This window comes from Apium graveolens, chromosome 9, assembly GCF_009905375.1.
Source record: "Apium graveolens cultivar Ventura chromosome 9, ASM990537v1, whole genome shotgun sequence".
NCBI lineage: Eukaryota > Viridiplantae > Streptophyta > Magnoliopsida > Apiales > Apiaceae > Apium > Apium graveolens.
The window spans coordinates 282,421,711-282,443,843 of record NC_133655.1 but is presented as its reverse complement, the minus strand read 5'-3'; the positions used below and the strand labels follow the sequence as shown (position 1 = coordinate 282,443,843).

Here is a 22,133-nt window from a genome sequence, read left to right as displayed (position 1 = left end):
TGGTTCAGTACTGATAGTACAACGGAGTCCATCACTAGTGGTGTATCAAAAAATGGAGGTTTGCAAGTTTCATGTCGTTGAGTAACCTTACAAGTGAAAGAAGATACATAGTGAAAGACATGATACTGATACAAGCAAAAGGTTAAGATCAAGACAGAAGTCACCAGTTTTTCTTAAAAATTGATTAAACAGTTTGACATTCTTTCTGACAGGAGGAATTTGTTGGTCTTACATTCTGCCAGAAAAATTTAATTACTTTTGCCCATTGTTAGATTCTCTTTTTTTATTAAAAATTTTTGGATTACGAGAAAACTTTTCCTTGTAATTAATTATATACAATTTACAATTTGAAACGCCAGTGGTTAAACTCTTGTACCTTCATGTAGGAGGTTAGGAGTTCGACTTGTGTAATCAATTAGTAAAACAAAAAAAAACTTACAACTTGAAACCTACATGATAAAATTAAAATAATGTTCGGAATAAATAATAATGTTGCTTATATTACTACCTACATTTTCTTTATTGAGCATACAATTCTTCATTCATCAGAAGTGAAGAAAACTGATAAATTATGTAAGGCCAGCAACTCTTGGACAATAAAATCTCCCACGAGCAAATGTGTCAAATATGGTAACCCAATTTCTAGGAAAAACTGGTGACTTCTGCCTTGATCTCGACCTTTGCTTGTAGCAGCATCGTGTCATTCACTATGAAGCCGCTCAACTCATTTTTAAGGTCACTCAACAACATGAATTTTGCAAAACCCCAGCCACCGACTACATTTGCAGTGATCAACTCCTCGGCACTAGTACTGAACCACCATTCTTGAACTGAAAAGACATTTAATTAGGTTCGACAATGTGTCAATTATAAGACTTGTCTCTTGTTACCAATGTTATTTCAGCATATACACGTACCTGTATGTTGATGATGAGATTCGGATAATTGATCCTTTATAAGAAAAGAGAACTCTGTTAACACTTTCTTCCCCATTGTAGGACTCTCAACCAACTCTAAATACAAAGATAGGTGGTCTTTGGTACTAGAATCCCCATTCGGATAGAGCAGTAAGCGCCTTAATCAGAAAACAGCACAGATAAATCTCAAAAAAGGCCTTAACAATTTAATTACATATAGATATGGTGTATAATAGTACTGGAAGGGTTTAACATGAGTCATGAGCCACCTATTTCTCATGCAGTTTTCAGAGGCATTAAAGAAAAAAAATTCTCTATCATGTTCATACTTTTTGTTCTTATTGTTTTAACATGTTACTGTGATCGCAGAGAAGGAGAATTATATATCATATATTAGCTGAAAGTTTAGCTTTATCCCACAAGATAATGAGAAATGATCATACTAACCACTTGCATTCTCCATCTGTGAATTCCTCCGAATTAATTCCTTGACAATTAAGCTTTTCTTTGCAAATTTTGGAGAACTCGCATATTTTCCAGTCAAAAGTGACTTCTCTAGGATGCTCAAGGACCTTTACCGTCTCACCATTTCCAGTACATTTAACCTTGTAAACTTCGACGCCAAATACACAAGAGTCATCAACAAGATAACCATTTGTGGCAGCATTGAAAGTCTCTAATGGTATCAATCTGTCAAAACCACTTTCTTTCTTGGCCTGATGAAACCGTCGAATTTGTTGCACTACTGGATCATCTGTACAAAAAAGTACACACAAACTCTAAATCAAATTCTGAGATCAGTCATTGGACAAACTAAATTCGGCTTAAAATTAAGTGTTTAACTATACAAAGCATCACTGAACGCACATGTAATTCATGCAGTCTTTAATACAAACATAAAAAATTTATTTGTGTTTATATTAATCCATTCAAGCACCTTGGATGGTCAAGTATTTGTCCTTGTTGTGATCGAACACAAACATCTTGTAGGTCACATAGGCTTCCCAACAAAGACAGAGGGAGTCTGTCTTCTGTATGGCTAGGTAAAGAGATATATGTCCTCTACCCCCTCTTCTTCCGTTTCCATTTGGGTATAGAACTAATTTCCTGCAAAGAAGCATAATAAATACGGATTTTCTGTGTGGGCAAACAATAAGAAGTGATGTGTTAGTTAGTACTTAATATGTGTTTTTGGGCATACAGTAGACAAACCCTAATAAATAATATAAATGATTCCTATTACTGACTCTACGAAGAGGAAAAAAATGTACTTCTAACATATAAGATTATTGATTAAAATGAAAAGAAGAAAAAATGAGATTAATATACCATGTATAACCGCTAGCATCGAACTTAGCTGATTCATATTTTTCAACCCCTGAGCTAACAAATTTTGTAAAGGATTCTATTTTAACCGAGTAGTGTTCAGGAGGGGCATCTCTTAGATATGTTACAACTCCTCCTGCAAAAATTTAAACTACCCTGTTAAAAACAATTATGTACATTTAAATATATTTATGAAACATTCGAATAACAAACCTTGGTTGATGTTATCTGGAACAGGGTTGAAGGTTCTTTCTTCCTCCATTAGTATTATAGCAGCTAAAAGGTCACTCCACCCTCTATTCTGCTATTGTTTTGGTTCTCTGTGCATGCTGTATATAATACAGCTTCGTTTTGAAATTATACAAATAAACCTTTCAATATCTTGCAAGCACATAGATTGTTGTGGACTGTTCGGATTCCCAAAGCGTCAATCCATCCCTCGAGGAGCAGATATAAAGATGTTTTTTCGGTAATAATAAGATTATAAATTGATTTTACTTACTATAGTTATAAAATAAAATTGGAGGGTGAAATCTTGATATTTTATGTAATTTGGGGTTAAATTTGTACAACATTTTCTAAATTTTAAATGATAATAATTCAATAATGTTCGAAAGAAATGATAATGCTTTTACTATTAATTCATCAATAATTACCTTTTGTTTATATTTTTATCTTTGATTTTCTTCACATTTAGCTCACATATATCATTAAATGACTTGATCAATGAATTTCGTACATAATATTGAACTGAACTGGATGAAAGTTTTTTTTTGTCAAGAAAAATTTTCGATTGATATAAATATCAAACTAGAGGGATAGAGTTACCAATTAGGAGAAACAGAATTTCTTTCCTTCAATGAAAGTATATCATTTAACCGAAGAGTAAGCGAGTACTCAAGAAAACTTAGATAACATCACCTTTAAATGTTTAAAAAGATAACCCACAAAAAGGTCTCATTAAAACCCCCCAAGAGTAAAATCCTATGAAACAACTCCAGGAGGAAAAGAGTGCCTTATAAAAATTACATTTTATACATAAATTAAGAACAATACTAATATTTTTTTAAAATTCTTCGGATCCGTGATCCCCGGATAAATGATTGTACTTTAAACGTTTGATAAGATAAATAGCCAGCAAAACACTTTCCAACATCCTGAAAATAAAAACAAGTGAAACAAAGGAAAAATATATTAAAATAATAAAAAATCATATTCGATAAATTATTAGAAAAGGAAAGAAAAAATAAATAAAATCTAACCAAAGAAAAACTATAATTAGACACAAATAAACCAAAACAAATTGGCACACTAATTTCTCTAGAAGGCCAAAAATTATGCCGCCAAAAATTATGCCACCAAAAAGCCACCCATAAAAGGTACAAATAAAAGCATTGATCGAGCTAATAAACCCGTTAAAGATACAAATAAAAGCCTTTAATCAAGGCACTAATGACCCAAACATGAAATCCTGCAAATTGTGACAAAAAGAAGTATATGTTTGGGACACATTATTTCAACTGATATAGGTTGAACGAACGTTATCAAATCCACAGGGCCGACCCTGAGAATTGAGGGGCTCTAGGCAAACTCAAATTATGGGGCCCTTATAAATTAATAAATCAAGTACAAAATATATCGAGAGCTACAAATATACTAATAAGAGAAAAAACAAAATATTATGCAAACTAATCTTATTATATTACTTAAATATAACACGTCTTGCTTTTTTTGACGCAAAAATATCAATCAAATTTACATAATCAAAATTTTCAACCATATCCTTTTCAATTGATAACATAGCTAAGCCACTTAACCTTTCTTGAGACATAGTTGAACGGAGCTAGGATTTTATCAGCTTCAACTTTGAAAAACTTCGTTCTGCATAAGCAACAGTAACCGGTATCGTTAGAAGAATCATATAAGCAATCCAGGCATTTGGGTAGCTACCTTCCATCTCTTTGATGTATGTCAACACATCTATAGCACTCTTTATTCCTTCTGGCAAATTTCGGCGCAACATACACAAGTCTTCATACAAATCATCACCGTTAAGATCTAAATTCTCACCATAATTTGTAATGTTTGCAAGATTATCACAAAACGTCCTCAACTTTTCAGGCTCAATGGACTTTTACTTCTCAAAATTCCATAAAATTCCATAATTTTCTTCAAAACTTTGTAATTGTTGAAACCTAATTAAAAAATACATATATTAAAAATGTATGACTGATATAACTCATAATTTAAAAATAAATCATATATATTTACCTGGTACGAAATGATGAATAGCTTGATCAATAATTTTGAAATAAATCATATATATGTACCTGGTACCATAGCTTCCTGAAATCCAACTTCTCTATAATTTTGAAGAAATGAAAGGAGACCTTTTAATTCTCTGATAGCTACATCAATTTGTATGTTTTCACTTTGAAGAATTTCGCTAACATGATTAACTGCATATAACAATTGATACCAAATCACCATGCCTAACAAGAATTCAAAATTTTGAAGATTATAGTTTGCCAAAGTTTCAGCATTACTTCTTGTTTTGGCATCTACACTACTATTCACCAAGTAGTTTAAAGCTTCTTTAATTTACGGAGCTTGATATCTTATTACTTTAACACTCTCAACACGACTTTCCCAACGTGTTTCTGATAATGGCTTAACAATTAGGCCTTGCACATGATTAGTAAAAACTTTCCATTTGTTTGTAGATACTGAAAATAATGAGTGTATTCGCTGCAACACCCAAAAAAAAGACACAGCCTTGGAACAACAGTGAGCCATATAAGATAGTATTAGATTTAAAGAGTGACAAGCACACGGAGTGTAAAAGACTCTCGAATTTTTCTCGAGTAGTCTAGTTTGCACACCTTTATTCTTTCCCTTCATATTAGACCCGTTGTCATACCCCTGCCCTCTAATATTATCAATATCAAGCTCATGAACATTTAACACCTCTACGAGTTCATTATACAATCCAAGTCCTGATGTATTATAGACCTTTAGAAAATCAATAAAACATTCTTGAACTCTGATTGGACTTTCTGAGACATTCACACATCTTAAGACAAGAGACATTTGTTCATCATTACTTGCATCCGGGGTATAATCTAATATAATTGAAAAATATTTTGCATCTTTAACTCTATCAATGATTAAACCTTTGACCTCATGGGCCAGTAGTTGTATCATCTCGTTCTGAATTTTGTGGCTCAAATAATGATAATGTGTCTTACCTTGCAATAGATTCAATGTGATGTGTATTTCGTTCATAACTTCTAAGAGGTTGTGAGATGTTATGTCAATCATTAATGTCCTCATCACCTAACCGACCCACCAAATTGTTTTGGACAAATAATTTACAACAAAAGCAAAATACTTTATCTAAAGACTCTAAATTTATCACTTTCGATCCCGCTTTTCCTCATTTGGAAAATCTCTAATGTAATGTCTAGAAGAAAAACTCCTATGAGAAATATCCTTAGAAAAAGGTACATCATTGACTCTTTTCGGACCCCTCTCAACCAAAAACTCTATCTTGTTATTTTCAATTCTACTCCAATATCCTGAATTATCAACATCAAAAGAAAAATTATCCCCAACACCCAATTTTTGATTCTCTTCCTCACTTCCACTACATCCTCAATACCATTAGAATTTTGGTTCTCATTTTCATTTACATTTTCATTCTCATTTTCATCATTCACAAATTGATTTTCAACTACAGTAGCATTATTCACATCACTATTAATACTATGCCTAATATCCATTTCATCAACAACCACATTCTCTACTGTAGTTTTTGGAAAATACTTGTTCAGAGAGCCTACCTGAGTCTTTTGAAAAGCTTCTCTTCTCCTTTTCTCCTTTCTCTTCTCACCTCCACACTTGTATTTTCTTATCGGAGCCATTGATCTATTTTCCTGAAATTTGTGAATATGAAATGAGTCAAATACTTCAATATTAATACAATTTGTTGTTATAAAAAAGAAATTCACAGGAAAATTTACCTCTTTACTTATTAATCCATCCTTTAGTCATAGAAGTTTTGATTGAATGAATCTAATAGTATACTCGCTAGGTTTTTTCACTTGTCTCTTACAAATCAGAATATCAGGCCCTCCGTCTCTTTGTTTTTAACTTTACCATATTAGTACTTGTTTAATAAAACAAAAATTATTAACTTACAAAATTAATTGGATGTTTAATTTGAAAGAAAAATTAAATGAATTAAAGGCTTGAAATAGTAAAGATATGAATATTAAATACTAAAATAAATTGAATATTAGTAAAAAAAAGTTTAATAATTGAATATTATATAGTATTTTTTCAAGTACTAAAAACTAAAATAAAATTAAAAAAAATCAAATAAATAAAAAAATAATTATAAAATAATAAAAACACACTTGTATATACATACCTATAAAATATTTGGGGGCCCTTGTATTTTGAAGGCCCTAGCACAAAACTAGTCCGCCTATAGCGAGTGCCACCCGTGCAATTCTATTGACTCTTTGGCAAAGAAAGCAAAATGACATTTTTGTTCAAAACATGAAAGTTTGGGCAGCCCAATAATAGCATTCTCTTTGCTTATTCTCTGTATTTTCCTCATTCTTCGTCTTAATAATTTTCGATTTCATTATTTTACTCTAACCCGATATCATTATATTGGTTAAATTAAATTAATTTAATTATATTTAGTTTTGTGGTTTTAGTCCGGAATAGTAATACAATTTTATTTTCTATCGAGATTAATAGTTTGTATTATATAATTTTATCCCTAAGTCATTATTCTTATTTTGTATTTTTTTTTAATTTTATATTCACATATTTAAATTATTAATTCATTTAATTTATAATTTATATTTAATTTTGTTTCAAAAAAATTATAACTTATAAATTACAGTTTACCAAACACATTGTCAACTTATAAATAACTTACACTTAAAATTATTCAAACACCTAAATAACTTATGAGTTACAATATTAATATCACTTATGTGAAATTTTTCAACTTTAAGTGATAAGTTAAATTTTGTAAGAAATCTCAAACGGCTCGAAATAAATCACAACATTCATAATGAAACAAGATTAAGTATATATAATAACTTCAGCTAGCGGCAATCCCAAATCTTCTCTAATACCGGGTTCACTAAGTGCAGAATATCCACACATGAGCCAAATTTTAAATAATACGATAATAAAATTAACAAATAAAATTTTATTTAAGAAAATAAAATTATTAATGCTACTATTAAGAGAAGAGAAGAAGGAGAATCATTAATACAAGTTTGTAGAATTCTTCAAAATTAAAATGAATACTAAATGATAAACTACCATTCAAATTATATTACCAATTATCTTTTCACACCGTAACCCTCGTATCTTACCCACCATCTTTTTCAAAAACTAAAATCCTAATCATGAGGACATAAAATTGAACAATTAATAATATTCTATATACAATAAAAGTAAATGGGAATTGATCTTACCATTCACTACTCAATTAAAAGCACTAAATATCGTCAAGATACACATATCAAATAAATCAAAATTTAAGCAATCCAATATTGTAACAGAAACATAAGTATTCACAATTAATAGCAATAAATATTGGTAAACTAATATCTACAATGATGAGAGATAAGTATTAAATTAAGCATAAATCATGATGTAGAAAGATCAATATTTAGAAATTAAATCAAATAATTATACCAATGATAACAAAAATTAAGCAATATTATAAGCCCTCATAATTAAATGCAAGAAATCAAATAGAAAACTGTAATATTTTACAATCACTACAAGAAAAACTGAATCATACAACTGTTTTTCACTATGGTCTGATATGCTAATTTTCCGTTAATTATTGAGGAGCCGTGTGATATGTAATCAGACAACAGTCGTAGGAACCGTTGCTGTAATTAGTAACAACAACTGTTTTCTACCTGTTGTGCAAAACTAGGATTAATAACCGTTCCAGTAGAAGGACCATTGTTGTGAAGAACTACATACAATGGTTTACCCATTAGACAACGTTTATTAAACGTGAAGTGAGTGTGTTGATGTTCTTTTTTTTTTGTTTTTTTAAACAACGGTTTATTTTTGGTTATGTTGTTTTGAAGTCTAACCACAACATATTACAGTTAAAATTATTTTCTAAGCCTGTCTCATACATCAGTTTGTACCTGAGATATTGTAAAGAAGGCTTTGAGACAATGACTTAAAACCTTTTCCAGTTATGTGAATATGCTAGGCATAATGGTTAGTATGTTAACATGTTGTACAATGTTGGTTATCTAGCTTTAGTCAACAGTTATAACATTGTTATAGTGTTGTCCAATTACTTTGGCACAATGGTATTTTTGGAATGAAAACACAATTATCTGTTGTTGTAAAAAAATTTCCATATCAAATTGACCAATTGTAACCACCACCTGTCGAAACTTAAAACTAATTCCAATACCAAACAATTTGTTCCAACAATCAACAATAGATAACCAAAAGATGCAACACTTGAATAAATCAGCCGAACTATTAAGCAATTTATTAAAAGTATACCAACTACTAATATCCCAAAAACCATCCATCAAATCCATCAAAAGAACTACTAGTTAATCCCAAAAACCATCCATCAAAAGAATTACTAACCAATCGTACGAAATACTTAAATCTAGAAATAGATTTGAAACCAATCTAAAGCCCATTCAATCCACCGATAGATTGAGACATAATTACTAATTATAATCCAGTTATTACAAGGATTACTAGTCATTCAAGTAAACACAAACATCAATAGCACATAGCACTATTATGATCATGGATAAAAAATTACCAATGCAAGCTTTTAATACCCCAAACGTTAAGATGTCATGAAAGAACAAATTCATTACACAATGACAAGATTATATACAAAGGATCAAACATAATATAGAAAAGGCAAACACGAACAAAAGAACACGTAAAAATTATGTGCACAAAATAATATAATTTGTAAGCAAAAAAAAACAAACCAACAAAACTCCACAAAAATAGAATATGAACAATATGATCACATTCATTCCAAATCCTACTTTGAAACACTTCGTAAAGAGAGAGAAGTGATAAAATTATAATCTTTTCACGTGCACTTATATTCTGTCAATAAAATTGATAACGGGGATATGAATTTGTGAGTAAATAGTGTGTAACATGTTTAATAATGTAAAACAAAATTACCTTCTCCGATAACTAACCAGATCAATGGATTTTTGATTGGATATACCGGATTTAATCGGGACTATTAAGACTTTGGATCGGAGGCTGCCTGGATGTGAGGGAACGAACCTGAGTCCTCTATCAGCCCGAGCTCTGATACCATGTCAAGGAACGAGTTAGCCCGAGCTCTGATACCATGTCAAGGAACGAGTTACTCTAAAACCTCAAGGTGTGAGAGAATGGTCTTTTCAAGGATCTTATATTATTCTAACAGACTGCATCGGAAGTCACTCCACCAGAAGTCATATAAGCACTCACAAATTTTAGATCATTTTCACCAACCTGCTTATAAAGGTAGCCAGTTCGTACGTACTCACAAAAGCAGCTAATAATGAAAATCAAAAAACACCTGACATTCATGTGAATCGGAGAAAACTGCTAACAAAAGAATGCGAAGGCACAACTGTCAGGCTGGGTTCGAACACTGCCAAGCTCGGCTCCTTCTTGATTAAAAAATCCGTGCTCATTCACACCCTTAGGTACAAGCAATGATATTATGTAACATGATGTTAGGCCAGCAACTCTCGGATAACAAACTCTCCCATGAACACATGTGTCAAATTAGGCAAAACTTATTCTGGCAATTTCTCTGATGATCAGAATTATGCACTCTCTGATCAGATACTAGAGGCCGCTTTTCAAAATCCGTCTTTATTTCATGTTAATTAACATGTAGCAAATCGACTTACTGTGCAGCCAGTAAGGACGTTCCTTTATACGTTCATGAATAGGACACGATATGAACAAGAAGATACATGAAGAAACATATGTATACATGGTGGATATGCTTAGCCAGATATTTCCGAATTCCTTAACCGCCTCCTATTGACTCAACACAAATCTCATCAACCAAGAATATTATCTGCTAGCTTTACCATCTGACATGCCACATATAGCATGTTGATTGACCGAGGCTGTTACAAGAAAACTTGAGAAAAATGACTCGTATAAAAAACAACTGATACGTAAAAATTACTTAAAACACAGACATTCATCTAAATCATTTAAACTAAAGAAAATTAATTTTAAATGGGCAAAAGTAGTTAAATTTTCTCGCACAATGTAAGACCAACAGATTTCTCCTGTCAAAAAGTGTGTCGAACTAGTTAATCAATTTCTCAGAAAAACTGGTGACTTCGGTCTTGATCTTAACCTTTGCTTGTATCAGTATCTTGTCTTTCACTATGAATCCGCTTTCACTTGTAAGGTTACTCAACGACATGAAACTTGCAAAGCCCCAGTTTTTTGATACGCCACTGGTGATGGACTCCGTTTTACTATCAGTACTGAACCACAATTCTTTACCTGAAAGGAAAAAAAAAATTTAGATAATTGGACACTACGCACTTGGCTCTTCTTGTTTATGAATAATTGACAACATACTTGTAAGTCGATGATGAGAATCAGATAATTGATTCTTAATCACCACAGAGAACTCTGCTGACACTTTCTTCCAAGATGTAGAAATCTGAACTAACTCTATAAACACAGATAAGCAGTCTTTGGCTCTAGATTCGCCATTCGGATAAAGCAGTAAACGCCTTAATTGTCAAGTAGAACACAGAAAAATCTCAGAAAAGGTTTGAAAAAGTCAGTTATGTATAAGGTGTTTTATATAGTCCCTGCAAATTTAAGAACGATATTCATAATAAAACTAGAGGCATTCTAATTTACATGTTCTACTTGGTTTTGTATGCATAAAGTTAATAACGTGCAAGCTAGATAATGTTTTTAATCTGTAATTTGTTATAGCACTAGCAATTTCTTGTGATCATGAGGAGAACTATACGTACCATTTGCTATTTCCACATGTGAATTCTTCTGAAGCAAGGCTTTGAGGGTGCACTTTTTCTTTGCAAACTTTGGAGAACTCACAAATTTTCCAGTCGAAAGTAAATTCTTGAGGATCGTCAAATATCTTTATAGTCTCACCCTCTCCTGTATTTTTAGTTTCATATACTTCCTCAAGAGTCATCAATCAGATATCCATTCGTTGCAGCATTGAAAGTGTCTTGTGATATTAATCTGTCAAAACCAATTTCCCTCTTTGCCCGATGAAACCGTCGAATTTGATGCACCGGGCCATCTTCACAAAGACACACAAATATGGCCTCAATTATAACTCGTATAGGACTTGCCTTCTGAAAACCCTAACAAATTTGATTTAAATAAGTATGTGCCTACGGCTTATTAAGGTTTTCACTAAATAATTTATTTTAGTATCAAGATTTTTCAATCAAGTTTTCTCTTCTCAGAAAGTCAAATATCAAATGCAACTAAAATGCTAAAATTAGAAGTGCTGAGCCCATGAGAATCATCAAAACTACTGACTAGCGAAAAATCATGAAAGCCCAAGAAGATAGATTTTCTGGCATAATGCAGGAACGGTAACTTTTAGATAACAAATTTCTCCTGTCTTAAATTAGCAACTCAATTTCTAACTAAAACTGGTGACTTGTGTCTTGATTTTAACTTTTGCTTGTACCAGTAAGGTGTCATTCACTATGAAGCCGCTCGACTCGCTTTTAAGGTCACTCAGCAACATGAAGTCTGGCCAACCCCTGCCTCTTAAGTCTCTGCTACTAGTACAGAACCATGATTCTCCAGCTGAAAGGATATTTAATTGTGTCAGTTATAGAACTGTCTGTTCTTGTTTATCATTATTGTTCAACATATATACCTGTACGTTGATGATGACTGTCGGATAATTGATTCTTTATCACCAAAGAGAACTCCGCTGACACCTTCTTCACAGATGTAGGACTCTCGGGCAAATCTAGAAACAAAGATAGGTGGTCTTTGGCTCTAGAATCCCCATTTGGATAGAGCAGTAAACACCTTAAACGAAAAGTAGCATGGAGAGAAGTCATTAAAAGGCCCAAACAATGCAATTAGAGATATAAATAAAGTGTACATAAGTAGTTCCTGCAGGTAACAAATAAAAAATGTAGTACTGGCAGGTTTTTACTTAACATGAGGCATTGACTTGTTTTCATGCAGTTTTTAGAGGCACGAAAAAGAAAAAAAATCTATTGCATCAATACTTAGTCTTAGTTCAACATGTTCTTGTGATCATACTAAGGAAAATTACATACAAATTGAAATTTATCTCTCCTGAAATGTAATGAGAAATCATCATACATACCACTTTATCTTTCCACATGTGAATTCTTCGGACTTTAGATCTTCATAGTTGAGCTTTTCTTTGCAAATTTTGGAGAAGTCACATATTTTCCAGTCAAAAGTATCTTCTTCAGGATCCTCGAGAATCTTTACAGTCTCGCCATTTCCGGTATTTTTAACCTTGTGAACTTCAACGCCAAATACACAACAATCATCGACAAGATAACCATTTGTTGCAGCATTGAAAGTGTCTAATGATATCAATCTGTGAAAACCACTTTCTTTCTTGGCCTGATGAAACCGTCGAATTTGTTGCACTGCTGGGTCATCTTCACGCAAAAGTACACAGGAACAACTTAAAGTAAGCCATTAGATCAGAATAAAATCATAAATTTAAATTATTAGAAACAACGCACTTAATTTATTTGTTTATATGGCAACATATCCGCTCGCACATGTAATGGAATGAGCATGCCACTAGATCTAATTCCATGATCAATTATTACACAAATAATAGTAACAAAGAAACATCAAATTGTCTTTAATACAAACATAAAAAGTTAGCTTACATCGATTACTTTAGACACGCACCTTGGATGGTCAAGTATTTGTCCTTGTTGTGATCGAACACAAACATCTTGTAGGTCACGTAGGCCTCCCAACCAAGAGGGAGGGACTCTGTCTTCTCTATGGCTAGGTAAAGAGATATATGCCCTCCACCCCCTCTTCTTCCGTTTCCATTCGGGTATAGAACTAATTTCCTATTGAAAAGAATAATACACAATTGTAGTTCCTATTACGGGTACTCGTATAGAGAAAAGAAAAATGTACTTGATTTACAAGATTCAATTAAGATATGAAGGAAATGAGAATGTACCATGAATAACCGCTAGCTTCAAACGTAGCTGATTCATATTTTTCTTCCCCTACATCAACACGCCTTGAAAATGATTCTATTTTAACCGAGTAGTGGGAGGGAGGGGCATCTCTTAGATATCTTACAACTCCTGCAACAAGAATTTAAATTACTCTTCTGAGATTTATAACTCAATAACATATTATGATGAATGCATACTAAACTAAAAGTGCAAAACGTTCGAAATAACAAACCTTGGTTGATGTTATCTGGAACAGGATTGAAGGTTCTTTCATCTTCCATTATATCATTTGACTAGAAGCTCGCTAACTCCACTCTCTATTTTACTGTTTCTTGATTCTCTCTAGCTACATATAATATTTCAACTCCCTCTGTGTATGCTGCTATATTAATACAACATCGTTTTGAAATTATACAAATAAGCCTTTCAACATCTGGCATGCACCCAGATTGTTGCCAACTATTCGTATTCCCAAGGCGTCAGTCCAGCTACCAGATGGTTCATCCAGGACTTCAAGATTCATTTTTCTTTTTTTGATAACTTTAAAAGGATGATATTTAAGACAGTCTATGCAGTGGTGGAGCCAGGATGTAACAAAGTAGTATAACTAAAAATTACTCAAGTTAACTGATCTTTGATTACAGAAGAACATGAAGGCATAATAGTAACAAAAATTTCTCACACAAAGTAAGGCCAGCAACTCTGGGACAATAAATTCTCCCCTGAACAAATGTGGCAAATTAGGTAATCCAATTTCTAGGAAAAACTGGTGACTTCTGTCATGATCTTAACCTTTGCTTGTAGCAGCATCGTGTCATTCACTATGAAGCCGCTCGACACTTTTTTAAGGTCACTCAGTAACTTGAATCTTGGCCAACCCCATTTCCTTTGTACAGAGCCAGTGATCACTTCCGTGTTACTAGCACTGAACCACATTCCATTTTGACCTGAAAGGACATTTAAATAGGTCAGTAACATGTCAGTAATACCACTCGTATGTTCTTGTTTAACACCATTTTCTGAACATATACTCATAAGTCATACCTGAATGACTATGACCATCGGATAATTGATTGTTTATTACCAAAGAGAACTCTGCTAACACTTTCTTCACAGATGTAGGACTCTCAACCAACTCTAAGAACAAAGATATGTGGTCTTTGGTTCTAAAATCCCCATTCGGATAAAGCAGCATGCGCCTTAAATCAGAAAGTAGCACGGAGAAAAGTCAAAGAAAAAGCCTCAACAGTTCAATTAGATTTTGATATGGAGTACAAGCAGGGATCTACTTAACATCAGGCATCAGCCACTTATTTCGTTTGCAGTTTTTTGAGCCAAAAAAAAGAGTCTCTATCACGTTATGACTTAGTTCTAACATGATCTTGCGAGCGCACACATCTATATCATATTAGTTGAAAGTTCAGTGAGAAATTATCATACTTACCACTTGCATTGTCCACCTGTGAATTCCTCTGACGCAATGTCTTGACAGTTAACCTTTTCTTTGCAAATTTTGGAGAAGTCACATATTTTCCAGTCAAAAGTGACTTTTTTAGGATGCTCAAGGATATTTACAGTCTCGCCATTTCCAGTACTTTTAATCTTGTAAACTTCCACGCCAAATACACAAGAGTCATCAACAAGATAACCATTTGTTGCAGCATTGAAAGCCTCTAATGGTATCAATCTGTCAAAACCACTTTCTTTCTTGGCCTGATGAAACCGTCGAATTTGTTGCACTGCTGGATCATCTTAACAAAGAAGTACATACAAACACTAAATCAAATTCTAAGATCAGTTAGAAGACAAACAAAATTAAGTTCAGCTTAAGTGTTTGACTGTACAAAGCATCACTGGTCACAAATCAATAACAAAGAAACATCAAATTCATGAAGCCTTCGATATGAACATGAATGGAACATTAGTTTACACATCAATTTTGCTATAAACACACCTTGGAAGGTCAAGTATTTGTCCATGTTGTGATCATACACAAACATTCTATAAGTCACATAAGCCTCCCAACCAAGAGGGAGGGTGTCTGTCTTCTCTATGGCTAGGTAAAGAGATATATGCCCTCCACCACCTCTTTTTGCGTTTCCATTCGGGTATAAAACTAATTTCCTATGAACAAGTATAATTCACAATTTTAGTTCATAAAATGTACTTTTGACGTACACGATTCAATTAAAATTCAAAGAAATTGAGAGTATACCATGTATAACCGCTACCATCAAATGTAGCTGATTCATATTTCTGAGTCCCTTCATCAACAAGCCTCGAAAAAGAATTTATTTTAACCGAATAGTGGGAGGGAGGGGCATCTCTTAGATAGCTTACAACTCCTGCTACAATAATTAAAGTACCCTTCTAAGAAAAACATTGCATGTTTCAAGAATTAGGTACATTATATGTGAAACATTGGAAATAGCAAACCTTGGTTGATGTTATCTGGAACAGGATTGAAGGTTCTTTCTTCTTCCATTGTTCTCCACTCTCTCTGCATACAATAGTAACACTCTATGTGTATGTTGTTGCATACAATAGTAACACTTTCAATATCTCGCCAGCATGCATATAGATTTCATTCAGGAATCAAGAGTTTATATTTTAAAACAACACCACTTCTGATTCCTGAGATTATACCTTTCACCTATCTTACAAAAAAAAATTCATGAAAAGTAAATTTTTTTTTTCACCAAACAATCTGTACATCGCACGAGTTATAGCCTAGTGTACATTAAGTCCATTATATTATTTATTTCGATATTCATTAATTTATTTCATATTTTATTTAAGTAGAGTAGGTAAAATTCGTAATAACATTCAATAACCAGATATAACGGTCTCATATTACCCTAACGGGTCGAAAAAGGTATCATTTATGATTGTTGCAAGTGTTTAAATGGCTGATTTTGTTTGTTTATCCTTGAAACATGAGTTCAAAAACAAGGAGGTAGTATAAAAAGATTCACTTGGTCTTGGTGTCTTGAAAAGAAACCAAAGTAGCAGAGATAACCAAAACATTAAAAAAAAACTACAGTACTTCCTGGAACAGAGTATAACTAACAATTACTCTTAACATAAACTCAAGTGAACTGATCTGTAAAATTGTTCCCTAAACTTTTAAGAGAAATTTGAAACTTCTGCCTCAATGTTAACCTTTGCTTGTAGTAGCAGTGTTCTGTCTTTCACTCTGAATATTCTGTTTAACTCGTTTTGAAGATCACTCAACAACATAAATCTGTTCCAACCCCAATTCGTCGCATCACCATCTGACTTGGTAGTACTGAACCATCTGAACTGGGTAGTACTGAAACATCCGGAACCTGAAAATTATATAATTAGGATTAACACAAAAGGAAGAAACTTTTATATTTAGAAGTATGTTTTTTGCGGAAAATATGAAATTTGGAGTTTTTACTGTCGCTCTAAAATCTTAAGGTGGTAGAGGAAGACCCGAACACGGTCTTATACTCTTTAACATTTACGTACCAGCTTTTGGTTGACCATAAGTTTGGGACATTATATTCTGTATCCCGATTGAGAACCGCGCTAATACTTTCTCAACGGTTGAAGATTTCTCAGCCAACTCGAAAAACAAAGATATGGAATCTTTGCTTCCTGCAGAATTCCCATTCGGATAAAGCCACAAACGCCTTCATTGACAACATCATGATGAGAGGGAAAAAGTTTAATTAAAAACATCGATAATATAGTGTTGCACTGCTAAAATCTAATGAAGATTTGGCATACTTACCATTTATATTTTCCTACTGCAAATTGCTCTGAAACAAGTTTTCGACCATTAGGCGTCCGTTTGATAATTTTGGAAAACTTGGGGATTTTCCAAATAAAAGCAACTTCTTGGGATACCACAACATTCATCTTCAAAGTCTCCCCCTTTCCGGTATATTTAACCGGATGAATTTCCACACCAAATATACAAGAGTCATCAATAAGATATCCACTTGTTGCGTCTTTAAAAATGTCTAATGATATCAATTTGTCAAAGCCGCTTTCTTTCTTTGCCGCGTTAAATCTAACTTCATGCACAGGGTCATCTGCAACACATAATTCATCCAACTTACTTAACTGAACACCAATGAATGATATAGAAATGAACAATGAAATCAATTTTATTAATACAGGACATAAATTTATGTGTGGATTACTCTATATACGGACCTTGGATGATCAAATACTTGTCCTTGTTGTGATCATACAAAAATATTTTGTAGGTCGCACAGGCTTGCCAATCAAGAGGGAGCGAGCTCGTCTTATCTATGGCTAGATAAAGAGAGATATGCGAGAGATATGCCCTTGACCGCCTCTTTTTATGTTTCTGTTTGGGTAGATAACCAACCTCCTGCAAAGAATAAAAAAAAAAATCTTCAGCTGTTACACAGTATACAGTTGTTATCCTCCGTAAATCAATTTTTTTTATGAATAGGATTTCAAGTAAGTAGAGAAACTTGAGAATGATACCACGTATAACCGCCAACATCAAATGCAGCTGATTCATATCTTTCAATCGCCAATTTGACAAGACTCGAGAAAGACTCTATTTTTAACGAGTAATGAGCAGGCGGGGCATCTCTCAGAACTCTTGCAACTCCTGTCAAGTAAATTAGAAGCTCAGATTATATTAACACCGAGAAATTTTAGCAGAATCAGTTAACAACAAATAGGTTACTTAATTAACAACATCATAAGTACCTATAATTACTTCCATAGTTACAAGAAAACTCGTCATAATATCGTCCTATAAACTGTTTTTACAATGTTCATGACAATGTATAAAAATTTGAGTGGTACAGAAGAACTAACCTTGATGGCTGTGATCAGAAACTTGCTGTAATCCCATATATTTTACGTTAATTTGAACTACTATTGGTTATTTTAAACACGTAGATAAAGTGTAAGAGAATACTGGATGTCCTTCTTAGGGTAGAAATCGATGATTCATAGTTAATACAGAAACATACTCTTAATTGGACTAAATATTTTTTGTTAATTGGCAGGTTGTCCTTTTTAGACACTAATATGTTTAAGTTCGACCTTAAAAATAAGGGGGACATGTAAAGATTCTTGTTCAAGATTTTGCGGGCATGTGCCGAAATTGAAGCTTTAGATGTAAAGATTGTGGGAGACAACAAAGGGGCAAAGAGGGCTTATAGCACTTTAGCATCGCTAGCATTTTTGAGGTTTATTATCACCCAGCGTAATCCCCAAACTACTCTGGGTACTATTTGATGGTTAATTGCACGGTTCGGCTCAGTTTTAATCGAAAGCTGTTTATTTACTTTTCTTGTAAATTTGAATTTTGTAGTTGTTTCTTAGTTTGTAAAAATTTGCTTTTTGCATCAATAATAGATTCCAAGGTTATATAAGAGCATTTCCGATCTGTGCTCTCCTCTCCTACAAATTTATTTGTAAGAAATGTTAGATACCCAAAATCGGTTTTTAAAATTGTTCCATAATGTCATGTGTCAAGTTTTGATTGGTCACCTCAGAATTAATAATATCGATCTTCCATGCATTTATATCAATTTCATCAATTAAAAAAGCCCTAAATGAAGGTTCATTTCCTACAAATATTGGTAGATTTTGAATTTGGTGAAAATTTTGAATTTTTGGTTGTCTCTATATTTGAAATTTTTGTTATTTGGCTCCATGTTTGAAATTTTTCGCGAAATTAAAGTTCATTTCTTACCAATATTGGTAGTTTTTTAGTTGAGATTTTTTTTTAAAATTTTTGGATTTCGCTCCAAATTTGAAAATTTTGATTTTGCGTTCATGTTTAAAATTTTCATGAAACTACAGTCAATATAGGTAGGTAATAGAGTTTAACGATTTTTTTGAATTATTAATGTGAGTTCAATTATTAAAAATTAAATTAAATATAGTTGTCAGTGTATAACCTTTTACTACCCATATTGACCCTTTTTACCGCCAATTCTGGTAGGATATTCTATTAGGAAAATGACAAACAACATTTTTGATATTTCTCACCATTACTGATAGGAATTGAACATTTTTATAAGTTTATTATAAAAATATAAGAGATCAATTTTAAACAATCTAATATTTCACTTAAATATACAAAATCAATATATCTCTTCATCCGTAAATTTGGATTATAAAAAAATTAAAATTAAATATCAAAATGTGTAACCCTAAACAACCCCAAAATTATAAGTAAACAACCCCCAAAACTATGAGTATAAAATCTAACTCAAACATCAAAAAATCTCGTCCTTCCGTTTTCTAAACAATTTTCTCATTTATAATTGTTTTCTTGTTCAAATTTATTTTTTTAATTTTCTCTCACTATAAAATTACATTTCACTTTAATAGTTTTAATTTATCAAATTATTTTCATATTATAAATTTGTTTCTTAATAATTATATTTATTTTTAAGAAAATAAAAACACGAGAATGTAAGTATAATCTTAAACAACTATGACCAATTAAGATACTTCATATATAATGATCTACTAGCCTAAAACTCGTGTGATGCACATATTATTTTTAATATTACATAACTTTTTTGAATTTAATTTGAAGTAAAAATTTTAAGTTATAAAACTTATTTATTTGAAATTTTAATAGTATGATTTGTTAGATATTGGATTTAGATATGTTCGTTACTTATGAACTAAGGATCAGTGCATGCTTTATAAACTAGCAGTAGCACGAGTTTAGAGGACTTGCACTAAAATGTACTAAACTACTTTCCAAAACAACCTTAGTCTATTTCCATTTCTGAATTAGCAAATCTGTGCAGAATCTTACAGATTTGTGATCATCCTTTGTCCAGTTAATCTTGCCCCTTGATCTTGTATTCTTCTGGCTACTTTGTACACTTTTCAATCTAGTTGATAGACTGATTGTTAACTGATAATCTTGAATCTTTAACTTGTCTACATTCTGTATTTGAGAGGCATGTCGAGATCTCCAGTTTGTTCAATAAAGAAGTGACATCTCGATAAGTATAATGACTTATCGAGATCTCTGAGTTCTCTGTATGTATACTTGACTTGTCGAGGTCTCTAGATTCTTGCATGTGAAATGACTTGTCGAGATGTCTGAGACCTCTACATGTAGAAATGACTTGTCGATGTCTCTGAGATCTCTATATACACATTTTGACTTGTCGATATCTCCGAGATCTCTATATGAGAAATTGACTTGTCGATATCTCCAATTCTTCACATCTTCATTTGACTTGTCGATATCTCTGAGTTCTCTACATGCAGAAATGACTTGTCGATATCTTCAGTTCTCTACATCTTCATTTGACTTGTCGATATCTCTGAGACTTCTCTATAAGCCATTCTGGACTTCTCGATAAGTCATTCTGAGCTTCTCGAATGACTTTTCGATATGACTTGATCTGTAACTTGTCGATATCTTGACTTAGAACATTTTTCATAGAACAATTTTATTCAACTCCAAACTTCTATACTTTTCTCTGAGGCATGATCATGGCTTGATCTTCTTTCAGAGTTTATTCCGTTAACTTGAATTTGTTCACAGAAAAATCTTCTAGTCTAATCTTCTAACCTTTTTACAGACTCAAGAAATACAATACCGAATACAAAATTGATTATCAAACAACTAAATTTTAGGGTTGTCAATGTGATTTTGTCTTGTTATTGTACAGACATGTCTTGCAAAACATGATTTGATAATACTTATTAATATACATATAGGTGTATAAGTTAGTGATACTACAGTTTAAAAAAATAATGTAATGATTGAAATTTATATTTTATTGATATTTATAGGTGTGTTTATGAAAGATTATTATGTTTAATTGAAAGGAAAATTTTAGTTGAGATCAGTAGTATACGAATTGTCATTAGTCTGTTAACCGACCAAATCCAACTATTTATATTTAGATTTATGTTAGTTTAATATGTTTAAACCCGAATCAATGTTAAATTTTATGTGTCAATAGCAAAAAATTTATGTTAGCTTGATACCCGTTATATCGACCAAATCCAACTAATTATACTTACTATTTTGTTTAATTTTATCTTAACCCGGGTGATTATTATTTTATTATAGACAGAATGGATAATATCTATTATTTTGTTTTAGTTTGATGAAATTATATTGACCCCACAAATTTTATTTCTAATTTTTATTTTGTTACAGTACGGTTCAATTATATAATATTTTTAGCGGGATCAATAATATTTTTTATTTTATTTTAGCCCAATTTTTCAAATCCAACTAATTATTTTTATTTAAAATTGAATTTAATAGTATAATTTTGTTTAGCCCCGTCGGGTGATTTATATATTAATTGTTCTTAACGAAAACCATTAGACATATTATAATTATGTTATGAATATTTATCTATTTATGAAAATGTATTATTTTAAATATTATTATAATTACGGTGACTAGACCGACTACCAACCAAACTTTCATTGTTTCGTCTTTATTATAATAGTATAGATAGATATTCCTAAAACTGAAAACTAAACTACACATTGTCTTACTGGGAGTTTTTTTGGTTACCTGAAATTGTAGAAATTAGTCGAATGTTGCATTTAGTTGAATTAAGTTGAAGAAACGTTATTTTTGCAAAAACAAATTTGAAAA

General features: G+C 32.1%; 3 protein-coding genes across 4 annotated transcripts; all 3 read right to left on the bottom strand.

Moving 5' to 3' along the window:
- Positions 1-339: 339 nt before the first annotated feature.
- On the bottom strand, positions 340-6,166 carry LOC141686441 (uncharacterized). The gene is made up of 9 exons (XM_074491476.1): positions 5,905-6,166; positions 5,126-5,239; positions 4,574-4,702; positions 4,194-4,301; positions 2,247-2,379; positions 1,855-2,024; positions 1,365-1,671; positions 918-1,075; positions 340-830 (listed from the first exon to the last, which is right to left on the bottom strand). Exons 1-9 carry the CDS (start codon positions 6,164-6,166, stop codon positions 643-645), a joined length of 1,569 nt encoding a protein of 522 aa, XP_074347577.1. The 3' UTR covers positions 340-642.
- On the bottom strand, positions 3,144-13,883 carry LOC141687508 (uncharacterized). The gene is made up of 13 exons (XM_074492807.1): positions 13,746-13,883; positions 13,513-13,642; positions 13,227-13,396; positions 12,658-12,964; positions 12,193-12,350; positions 11,998-12,119; positions 11,306-11,662; positions 10,896-11,053; positions 9,474-10,817; positions 6,086-6,178; positions 4,574-4,702; positions 4,061-4,438; positions 3,144-3,400 (listed from the first exon to the last, which is right to left on the bottom strand). Exons 1-7 carry the CDS (start codon positions 13,792-13,794, stop codon positions 11,477-11,479), a joined length of 1,122 nt encoding a protein of 373 aa, XP_074348908.1. The 5' UTR covers positions 13,795-13,883; the 3' UTR covers positions 3,144-3,400; positions 4,061-4,438; positions 4,574-4,702; positions 6,086-6,178; positions 9,474-10,817; positions 10,896-11,053; positions 11,306-11,476.
- A 386-nt stretch (positions 13,884-14,269) lies between these two features.
- Positions 14,270-18,532, bottom strand: LOC141687507 (uncharacterized). Of its 2 annotated transcripts, none has more exons than XM_074492804.1 (12): positions 18,344-18,532; positions 18,002-18,131; positions 17,702-17,882; positions 17,274-17,577; positions 17,009-17,172; positions 16,676-16,842; positions 15,950-16,013; positions 15,729-15,861; positions 15,468-15,637; positions 14,958-15,264; positions 14,558-14,712; positions 14,270-14,460 (listed from the first exon to the last, which is right to left on the bottom strand). In XM_074492804.1, exons 4-12 carry the CDS (start codon positions 17,399-17,401, stop codon positions 14,270-14,272), a joined length of 1,479 nt encoding a protein of 492 aa, XP_074348905.1. In that variant the 5' UTR covers positions 17,402-17,577; positions 17,702-17,882; positions 18,002-18,131; positions 18,344-18,532. The 2 variants fall into 2 exon arrangements, with proteins under 2 accessions (XP_074348905.1, XP_074348906.1); XM_074492805.1 differs by having other exon boundaries at positions 15,729-15,858.
- Between the last annotated feature and the right edge of the window lie 3,601 nt (positions 18,533-22,133).

Coding starts and splice junctions, on each gene's coding strand:
- LOC141687508 (XM_074492807.1), bottom strand. CDS start 13,794: ATGGAAGATGAAAGAACCTTCAATCCTGTTCCAGATAACATCAACCAA. Junction 12,965..13,226: donor CAAATACTTGACCATCCAAG/GTGCGTGTCTAA, acceptor TTTTGCGTGAAG/ATGACCCAGCAGTGCAACAA. Junction 11,663..11,997: donor TAGTGAATGACACCTTACTG/GTACAAGCAAAA, acceptor CAAATTTGTTAG/GGTTTTCAGAAGGCAAGTCC.
- LOC141687507 (XM_074492804.1), bottom strand. CDS start 17,401: ATGAATGTTGTGGTATCCCAAGAAGTTGCTTTTATTTGGAAAATCCCC. Junction 17,173..17,273: donor GCAGTAGGAAAATATAAATG/GTAAGTATGCCA, acceptor TTGTCAATGAAG/GCGTTTGTGGCTTTATCCGA. Junction 14,461..14,557: donor CGATGGTCATAGTCATTCAG/GTATGACTTATG, acceptor ATGTCCTTTCAG/GTCAAAATGGAATGTGGTTC.
- LOC141686441 (XM_074491476.1), bottom strand. CDS start 6,166: ATGGCTCCGATAAGAAAATACAAGTGTGGAGGTGAGAAGAGAAAGGAG. Junction 5,240..5,904: donor TGAGAACCAAAATTCTAATG/GTATTGAGGATG, acceptor ATAATACATCAG/GACTTGGATTGTATAATGAA. Junction 4,703..5,125: donor TATGAAGGGAAAGAATAAAG/GTGTGCAAACTA, acceptor TGTTATATGCAG/TTAATCATGTTAGCGAAATT.